This window comes from Chrysemys picta, chromosome 20, assembly GCF_011386835.1.
Source record: "Chrysemys picta bellii isolate R12L10 chromosome 20, ASM1138683v2, whole genome shotgun sequence".
Classification (NCBI taxonomy): Eukaryota; Metazoa; Chordata; order Testudines; family Emydidae; genus Chrysemys; species Chrysemys picta.
Window position 1 is genome coordinate 25,504,943 of NC_088810.1, and position 10,695 is coordinate 25,515,637.

Sequence of the window (10,695 nt, forward strand, 5' to 3'; positions counted from 1 at the left end):
CGAGTTGGCTTTAAGAGGTCCATGGGTCACTGAAAGCACTTGACTTACTACTGCATGACATTCTGATTTAAAAAATAGCACTATACACATCAAAGCACGTTAAATGGCTTAGCAACTGGCCTACAGCTCTCAAAAAGTAGTTGTTAATGAGGAATCAGCAAAATGGGATATTCCTAGTGGAGTTCTGCAGCCTTCTGTTCTAAGCTCAACACTAATGAGTATTTTAAGTATTTAAATTAAAATTACTGTTGATAAAAAAAATCTAGATATACCAAAGACCTATGTTAATGACACAGTAGTTAGAACAATCTGGATTGCTTGATAAGCTGGACTAAGTCAAACTCAATGTGTTTTAAAACAGCCAAGTGCACTGTCACCTAGGGGGAAAAAATGCAGGCCATACATACAGAATGGGGCAATTGAATCCTGAAAGCCAGTGACTGAAAAATAGTTAAGGGCATAGTGGACAAAACTGAACATGAGCTCCCAGAGTGATGCTGTGGCAAAAAGGGCTAATGTGATCCTTTTATTTATAAACAGTGGAGTAAAGAGTAGGATTAGGGAGGTGATTTTACCTCTGTATACAGCATTGGAGAAACACCCCCGCACGTGCGCGCGCGCACACACACACACACACTAGAATATTGCAACTAGTTCTGGTGTCCACATTTTTAAAATGTTGAAAAATTGGAGAGGCTGCAGAGAAGAGCTACAAGAATGATTTGAGGGATGGAAAATTGTCTTACCATGAGACTTGAAAAGCTCAATCTGTTTAGCTTATCAAAAGAAGATCAAGCTGTTACTTGATTACAGTATATAGGTATCTTCATAGGGAGAAAACACCAGTTAGTAAAGGGCTCCTTCAACTAGTAGAGAAAGGCATAACAAGAACTACTGTCTGACAGTTAAAGCCAGCTAAATTTTCAAATTAAAAATAAGGTACAAATGTACAATGAAGGTAAATTAACCATTAGAAAAAACAACCAAGAGAAATGCAGATTTTCCATCTCCTGAGGTCTTCAAAATCAAGACTGGATGCCTTTCTGGAAGATATGCTTTAGTCAGACATGAATTATTGGGCTTAATACAGGGGTAACTAGGTGAAATTCTATAGCCTTATTATTGAAGAGATCAGGATATATGATTTAATGGTCCTTCCTGGCTTTAAAAAAAATCTATGAAACTAAAGATTCAAATCTTCCTTATCCTTCTAAAAAAGGCATGAGAGAGCTTCTACTCCAGTTCTCCAGTCTGCCATGAAGACTGTCAGTCACACAAGGAAGATAAGCATTTTTTCCTCTCAAAATAATAAAATAATTTTTGACTGGGGGGAGATTGGGAAGTAGGAAGTTAGAATAATAGAATATGGGGGGAGGGATAGCTCAGTGGTTTGAGCATTGGCCTGCTAAACCCAGGATTGTGAGTTCAATCCTTGTGGGGGCCACTTAGGGATCTGGGGCAAAATCAGTACTTGGTCCTGCTAGTGAAGGCAGGGGGCTGGACTCGATGACCTTTCAAGGTCCCTTCCAGTTCTAGGAGATAGGATATCTCCATTTAAAAAAAAAAAAAAAAAGGGTTGGAAGGGACTTCAGGAGGTCATCTAGTCCAACCCCCTGCTCAAAGCAGGACCAATTCCCAACTAAATCACCCCAGCCAGAGCTTTGTCAAGCCTGACCTTAAAGTTAGAACAAAACCTTTTTTCTTCTTTACCCAGTATAAAGAAGGCCTGGAAGGGCACAAACTTCCCTTTCTTTTTATTTATGTTTTTGGTCCCTGAATAGATCTCTTTTAACAAAGTTTTTCGTTTGGGGAATTATTCATCACTTTGGGTCTTCACCTTTAAGGGAACCAGGGATTTAAACAAACTTTTTCAGATATTTATGGGAGGATGAACTTTTATTTCTGTTCAGATTCTCTGATTTCCATGGTCATGGTTTAGCTTTTAATGGAAGTGGTATAGGGTTGGGAGGGCAGCCAATGTGTAGGGAGCTATGGGGTGCTGCGATGTCTAACCTTTAATTCATTCTTGACCTCTTAGACATACTATTCCAAAGAGTATTATTAGGCTGTGTTATTGGTTTGCTTTTTTCTTTTCTCTAGCAGACCCCTACGTTAAGGTGAATGTTTATTATGGCAGAAAACGCATAGCAAAAAAGAAGACCCATGTGAAGAAGTGCACTTTGAATCCCATCTTCAATGAATCCTTCATTTATGATATCCCTGTGGATCTCCTTCCTGACATCAGCATTGAATTTCTAGTCATCGACTTCGACCGCACCACAAAAAATGAGGTGGTAGGTCGGCTGATTTTGGGAGCACACAGCATCACCACTGGTGGCGTGGAACACTGGCGAGAGGTGTGCGAGAACCCCCGAAAGCAGATTGCCAAATGGCACAGCCTGAGCGAATACTAGCAGAGGCTGCAGCAGTGACTGCTGGCTCATAGAACAGACTTAAACCTTGTTTTAGTCATAGAACTAAACTTTTGTAAGATGCAGCTGATTGGTTCTCAAGTGATGTGATTTTGCAGGGCACTAAATTCTAAAAAGCATTAAATTTAAAAATACCACAAATATATGTAAGTGTAATCACGCTATTGCATGCCTAATACAAACTAAAATTAGTGTAACTTACCAATATCAAGTTGCAGATTTTAATATTATCTGTTACTATGGAAGTTGTGTTTGTGCCGAACTGTCTTTGCTGGTATTCACCACAACTGCCCTCTCTTTATTAGGCTTCTCCCAAAGTTTCTGAATTCTGCTGTTTAACCTCTAGTTTCTTGTTAGTTCATCTGCCCATAGATTCTTGCTGTTCTGTCCTTTGATTTGGAAGCATTAACTGCATTTCCATATATGAAGGTTTAGAATTCAGCAATAGTGCAAAGAGGTACAAGTAAGAATGACGCTCTCCTTCTTAAAAAAATGCCTTCTAACCTGGTATTGGAATATTTCCCTTTGTGATGTATTTGCTATACAGCTATAAAGTCATGCTTGAAGGTATAAACATCTAAAATTGAAATACTAGCAACCTGACCACTTTGCTTTTGCCATATGGGACTTGGTTCAGGATAAATATTTGATGCATCCCAAATTCCCACAGATCACAAACTTTATTTTATTTAACTCTATGTATGTATAAATGGTCCATACAGAACATTATAAACTAAATTTGTCTGATTCATTTTAGGGCAACTGAGGCTAATTCTCTAAAAGGGTTTTGAATTCTACCTGAGCATTATCGTCTTCTAGACTGACAGTGAAATATCTGAAATTAGACAGGAAACTTTATGCTGGAGAAGGCTTTTATTGAATATAATCAATTAATGATACAGCCTTCTCCACATTTGATTTGATATTATATTAGATGTACTTTTTTACGATTTGTTTCTATAATAGCCAGTATTCAAAGCATTAGACTTAATTTATATTGAGAAAAATAAAAAAACTGTCTTCTCAAAATATGAATTAAACTCTCAAATGAAAGTACAAAGCATTCTGAACTATCCTTACATTTTTGGCTTCCAAGAATTAGAATTTGCTTACTGTCATCTTTGGAATTTAAAAACATTACTAGATAACTGTGACTTGTAGCACTTTGTAGGACATTTGCCTGAATAGTCAACAACTTCTTTGTACAGAAGGACATGGACCCAAGTTCTGTAAAAGAAAACAAAGGGTGGAAGCAGTTGCATTAGATCTCACTGTAAAAAACATTGGTCTAAACTTTTGTACAAGATGATAATATCTTGACAAAGTAATCTGATTTGGATTCCTATAACAAAAGTCAATTTTTATTTTAAACATTATTGGCAAGCTGATCATAAACAATTATAACAAGAAACCTACTAAACAGCTCCTCTGCCAGGATTTGAGTTTGTTATTTTTAAATGCTACACATTAAAAACAAAGAAGAATTGAGTGGGCAGAAAGGCACACAGAAGACTGCAAGTTTTCAGTATTAATTTTGTTGCTTCCACTGTTCTGTGCCCTGTGGAATGTAAATAATGTATCATAAGTACATTTTTAAAAGTTCATTTATCGGTTTACAGTACTTGAGACCACTGAATTTTAGAGCCCTGTTGGAAAAACATGATACTCACAATGTTCTTACTATTGAAAGCAGAATAACTGAGCATGTCTTAGCCTCCAGTTTCCTCTCCAGCCATAAACATAGAGCAACTGCTGCTGGGTTGGCAAACAACCTAAGTTTTACCACCCATTAATGTCTCAGCAGCAATTTCTGACAAGCTGTCTTAGTGGAAAGATTCAACTTTCCACTGACAGCTTTTGTTGCTTGTAGGAACTCCCTTCAAGAGAATGTTTCAGTTTAGCTGTGGCTGTTAATGGGTCCGGGACTAATAGTGACATTGAGACTGAAGTCCTCTCAATATTTCTAAGTTTTGCAGTGAAGTAAATACAGTGTGGGCTTCCCCATATGACTTACCAGGACATCTCAATCTTGAACATGATTCCTGCTTGAGGTTACAGTAGATTTTGATCTTTGTCTTAATTCCTTTGTAGCTCTTACTCTATTAGTGGCGCTCAGCCATGAACAGAAGAACGGATTTTCCTCTGGAAGCTGGTGTAGATTTATTTAAATCCTGGTTTTTGCACTGAGCAATCTGATTGTTAAAGGTTAGGATCTGTCACTATTCCTTCCATATTCTTCCCCCACTATAAAAATGAATACTTGTGTACATTCCATTCAAAAGTAACTAAAAAGTTCCCTTTTTGTCTTCAATGTGAAAAGTATACTTAAGCCTAGATCATCTCCTTATTCCGATTCCTTAGTTGAAAAAGGAAAGATTAACATCTTGTCAAGGAAAAGTGCTCAGGGTAAATAAACTTAGGCTTATTGGGCAGATGTGAATTGCTCCATTACTCCTCAGGAATAATGGGAAACTGAAGATGTGCAGATAATTTTTCTTTGGTGTAAAACTGACAGTTACTGATAGCTGCCTCACCGTGGCATCTCCCAGATGTGTTTTTTCTTTACCTTGTGTCTTCTGTTGTACAATTAACTTGGACAGTTACAACTTTGTGGTAAAAAAGTTAAAAAGCAAAAAAAACCTAACTTGAAATGTGTGAAACTGCATAATACTGTATGCTAATCTACAATATGTAATGCTATCTTGTATGTTGAATTTGTTAACGCACATTGAGTGTGCAAATAAAGATTGATTCACTTTAAATAGCTACTGACTGTGGACCATTTGTAGAAATCAAAAGAATACAAATGTATTTAAAAACATAACTACACCAACTACTTTTAAGAATTAATTTCTAAAATCTGCGGTCCTGCCATAACCTGTTATGTTTCATAGAAAGCAGCAGCTCATGTACAAGAAAAACAACAAAGTAATAGCTGTGCAACATCAAATGCAGAAACCAAATTAATGAAATCTACTCGTCCCTTCACCGCATATAACTATATCACCATCACGGCCCAGTGTTTGGACAAGATCAGTTCATGGATGAACAAAAGCTGTTTGGAGTGGAACCCAAGGAAGACAGAGATGATGCTAGTAAGCAGAGAAAAACCACTTGTGAGAGTTTGCAGTCCTGATGCAGGCTCCTTTTGTGATGGTGCACAGCCGCTATTAATCAGTTCAGCCTGTCTTTTAGGAGTGTTCCTGGAATCCTAGCCCTGACACTAAGCTCTCAGATACCTGCATCTAAGGGCTGGTTACTCTGAACTAGGTCGGTGTGTACCAGAGAATTTTTTTAGTGCATGGTAGCAGTGTTCACACGAACAGTTTGCGCATATCATGCTAGTTCATTTTAGATTTATGCCCGTTTGCCACACACTAACTATTCATCTAGATGAACCCTAAGACTAACACTTTCTACCATTTCTGGTTGGCTAGGAGATGTTGGTCAATCCTGAAGGACAATGATCTGGCCACAGTTATACACTCCATCAGCTCCCCTCTGGACTACAGTAATACAATATATCTGGGCATGAAGCCATCAGCCCTTAGGAAATGCCAAACAAACACAACACTTTAATGCGTCTCCCCAGCAACATAGGCTACTGTGAGCACATTAAATCTGTCCTCTCCTTGTTTCACGGGCTTCCCACAGAATATCAATGTAAGTTCAAGGTCTCAATCCTCATCTTCAAGGCACTCAATGGCCTCAGTCCAGAACATATAAAGATTGCCTAAAGCTCCAGGATGAGCACCTTGGTCAACAATTCAGTTCCTCAAGCACAATGGAATTTTCTACCATATGGGGAAAGCTTGTCTATGTAGGAGACAGCTTTCCCAAGGGACTGTCACAGGAACTAAGGACCATCACAAATCTCACTACCATCTGCTTCAAGTGCAAAGTGCACTTTTTTTATCATGACTTCGCTAATATAAACACATAGCAGCATGTATATTAAAAAAAAAAAAAACCTTACCAGAACAAAACACTACATTGGGGTAGGCAACCTATGGCACGCGTGCCGAAGGCAGCATGCAAACTGATTTTCAGTGGCACTCACACTACCCGGGTCCTGATCACCAATCTGGGGAGCTCTGCATTTTAATTTAATTTTAAATGAAGCTTCTTAAACATTTTAAAAACCTTATTTACTTTACATGCAACAATAGTTTAGTTATATATTATAGAATTATAGATAGAGACCTTCTAAAAATGTTAAAATTTATTACTGGCACGCGAAACCTTAAATCAGAGTGAATAAATGAAGATCTGGCACACCACGTCTGAAAGATTTCTTGTTTATGAAATAGAAGAAAAAAATGGAGAAAAATAAAAAAAGCCTGCAAAGTCAGACTTTACCTGAACTTTCTGGAAAGTTTTATGGCATAAGGGATGAGGTGGCTTCTGGGTCTTTGAGAGATTACAGGATAAGCATGTCCTTGTCTTTGGGTCAGCTCTCTTTTTCCTTGAGTAAATCTAATAATCTTAAACACAAATCATTTTCCTGTCATATGCCTTAAACAGCCTTTCTATAATTTTTATTCTGTACTCATAGACTTTGATTTTTCACTATTATCCATGTTGCTTTTAGATATTTTTGATAAGCCATCAGCAGCAAAATAAAAAAAAAAACAAAGTCAGATGTAAAGATTATTAGCCATTCACCTTTAATAAGGCCATCTAGTGGTTTAGCTGCTACAATGCAAATCAAGTTACAAGACTTCCCGTCTCATGTGCATTTATTGTGCAGTCTCACTTTGAAAGACATTGCCTCCTTCTATTTGTCTTGGCTGGGTTGTGGACATTTCAATATCACTTCTTTGCTGCGACTAATGTGTTGGTCAACAAAAGACACCCATAATTGTTTTTTCAGAGACTATCATTGCTAGATTACTTGCAGCTAGCCTTATACAAAGTGAAAGGGAAATGAGAAGGGGAGGCAAAAAGAAACATCCCTCCTCATGGGACTTGACAACTCAACTACCTTTGGAAAAGGAAGAAAACACAAGTATTAGAAAGTTGCTGAAGGCCTCAGTAACCCATCTTCCAGACAATGTTTTGCTTAATTTTTCTAATCCTGAAATTGTACTAAGATTGCTACTTTAATTTGTCAGGCATTTCAGCAATGTGGATTTTTTTTTTTTTAAATACTCTACAGTACAATGGTTCCAACTCCTAGAACTTCTATCACAACATAGACATCCTGCTGTATTCAATACTACTAGAACGGACTTTTGAAGAGTCACAGACTGGCACATTGGTAATCATCATTAACAACTATGTCAGTAGAAGCTTTAGCTTTAGCCATAGCAATAACATTGTTACATCACCGTTTACATAAACATATACAAAAACATGTGACGAGCCTGTAGCAGCACACCAGAATATCTGGAAAGATTTTTCCACTACATCTGGAGTGTATAGCAGACAAAGGAATTAGCATAACTAGATGCATATACATTGTCCTTTCCTGGGAAGTTTTTTGTTCAAAGAGGCAGCAAGAGGTGCACTGTACTTTTTATTTATTTATTTTGTTTTTTGTAATCAGTTATAAAGTAGCTTATCTTAATGCAAGATCCAATATACTGCTGAAGTTGATTGGTGGTAGACATAGGAAAAGGAGAAACATTTTTATTAGAATAGCGTCCTACCTTGATAAAATCTAAATTATGAAATATAGCTTCAATGTATAACTAGCAACAACTTTCTAAAAAACGGTTACTTACCTCTCGTAACTGTTGTTCTTCTAAATGTGTTACTTGTATCCATTCCAATTAGGTGTGCATGTGCTGCGTGCACAGTCATTGGAAATTTTTTCCCCTAGCAGCACCCGTCGGGTCGGCTGTGAAGCTCCCTAGAGTGGCGCCTTCATGGCGCTCAATATATGATCCTGTCGACCCAGCGCCTCCTCAGTTCCTTCTTGCCGGTTACTCCAACATAGGGGAAGGTGGGCGGGTTTGGAATGGATATGAGCAACACATCTCAAAGAACAACAGTTATGAGAGGTAAGTAACTGTTTTTTCTTTGAGTGATTGCTCATATCGATTCCAATTAGGTGACTCCTAAGCCTTACCTAGGCGGTGGGGTCGGAGTTAATGAAATGCTGATTGCAGCACTGCTCTGCTGAAAGCCGCATAGTGAGAGGTGAAGGTATGCACCTAGGACCAAGTTGCTGCCCTGCAGATTTCTTGGATCAGGACCTGGGCCCGGAACACTGCTGACGAGGCCTGGGCCCTCGTGGAGTGTGCCGTAAGAGCCGGGACCAGTACTTTGGCCAGCTCATGGCACGTGCGGATGCATGACATGATCCAGGAGGATATTCTTTGAGATGAGAGCGGAGCCCTTTCATCCAGTCTGCCACTGGTACGAACAACTGGTTTGACTTTCTGAACAGCTTAGTGAGCTCAATGTAGAAAGCTGGTACTCGTCAAACATCGAGGGAGTGCAGCCTCTGCTCCCCGTTACTGACATGAGGCTTAGGGTAAAAGACAGAGACCGGAAAATGTCCTGGCTGGTGTGGAAGTGCGACACTACCTTGAGGAGAAAGGCCAGGTGTGGCCTGAGTTGCACCTTATCCTTGTGGGAATCCATGTAAGGTGGGTCAGAGGTGAGGGCCTTTAGCTCAGACACCCTCCTTGCAGAAATAATGGCAACCAGGAAAGCTACCTTCTACAACAGATACAGGAGGGAGCAAGTTGCCAGTGGTTTGAATGGGGGCCCCCCATGAGCCTGGAGAGGACCAGGTTAAGGTCTGCCTGATCTGGGGATGCAGGCAGTCCAGACCTTTGAGGTGAAGGAAGATCGACTAGCCGCTCCTGGGTGGAAGACCGAGATAGCAGCGAGGTGTACCCTTATGGAGGACGCTGCCAGGCCTTGCTGTTTCAAGTGTAAAAGGTACTCCAAACATGAGAGGTACAGGCACCTGGAGGGGGGGGGGGTGTATGATGCCGGTCACACCAGCACGAAAATCTCTTCCACTTTGCCAGATACGTGGCTCTAGTGGAGGGCTTCCTGCTGCCGAGGACCTCCCTTACTTGTTTTGAGCACAGAAGTTCCATGGGGTTCAGCCACGAAACCTCCAAGCCGTGAGGTGGAGGGACTGCAGGTCGGGGTGGTGAAGGCGATGATGGTCCTGAGTAAGTCAGGGAGGAGAGGTAGCATTACCGGTGCGTCCACCAACAGCTCCAGTAGCTTAGTGTACCAGTGTTGTCAGGGCCACGCTGGAGCTTTCAGAATTACCTTTGCCTCCTCCCTGTGGACCTTGTGCATGAGAAGGAACAGGGGAAAGGCACAGAGCAGGCGCCCTCTCCAGAGTAGCAGGAAGCCACGTTTAAAGTGACACGTTATTTTGGGGAAAGATTACTTGGAATTGACATGACAACTCTGGAAATGAGAGTCCTCAGATTCCCTTTGTCCCTTTCAGTCTGGCTGACACAAAGATCACACCAGTCTGACTTCCTAGTGATAGGCAACCGTCATGCTGATTCTTTCAGCAACTTTTGATACTGGTGACCACCATTTCTTTTTAACCACACCTTGTGACCCCTCACTGAGGTACATGGGATTGAGCAATTCCCTTCTTTCCCCTCCAAGTGATACTCAAAATCTACTTGAGTTTATGGGGAGATTGTGAGGCAATTTAGACAACCATGCCTTCAGTTTGCAATGATACCCCACAGCTCTATGTCAGTTTTATCAGACCACGATGGTGCAGTATTTCCCCATTGCCCAGCCAAGAAAGAAAGCAAGACTGTTGAAACTTCTAGACAAGCCACAGATAATGACAGTGGATTAGGGAAGAATGCTGAGGGCATAAGTGCTAATTTCTGTCTCTACCACCAAAAGGGTTTGCTCACTCTTTTTCAAAGAGGTTGAGGCTATAGTTTGATCAGTAACTAGATTGGTTTCAGTATAATGACCACAAATCTGGAATTTACTCCCCTCGCTGGTCTTAAGCCCAGATTTGTTGCCCACTAATGCTCACTACAGCACCTCTCAAACATTTGTGTGAAGGACAAGGAGCAAGATGGAGTTAGCAGGAGACAGATTGTTTGCTTAGCCAAGAATACTGTCCTGTTTCCTTTTGCCCTGATAAGAGGCCAATTGTTTCATGCTTTTATTGACATGGAAGTGCACATATTATGCATCTCAAGGCAAGCATTGCTTTAAGAGAGAAGTATTTAAATACACATCAATAAACTCAAAATTAAGGATTAACTCAGCAACCTGAACTCTGACACTTAAAAAATTAGAGTATTTTATT

The 10,695-nt window shown here is 40.1% G+C and overlaps 1 protein-coding gene across 6 annotated transcripts in view; it reads left to right on the top strand.

Moving 5' to 3' along the window:
• SYT11 (synaptotagmin 11) overlaps window positions 1-5,194 on the top strand; it is a 33,130-nt gene extending 27,936 nt beyond the window's left edge. For 4 of the 6 annotated variants that reach the window (XM_065574280.1, XM_065574282.1, XM_005280662.5 and 1 more), the window contains exon 4: window positions 2,104-5,194. In XM_065574280.1, coding sequence (XP_065430352.1) covers window positions 2,104-2,414 — 311 coding nt within the window. In that variant the 3' untranslated portion in view covers window positions 2,415-5,194. Of the gene's footprint in view, window positions 1-2,100 lie in introns of all 6 variants that reach the window. The other 2 variants (XM_065574281.1, XM_005280663.5) reach the window with 1 other exon arrangement.
• Window positions 5,195-10,695: the final 5,501 nt, after the last annotated feature.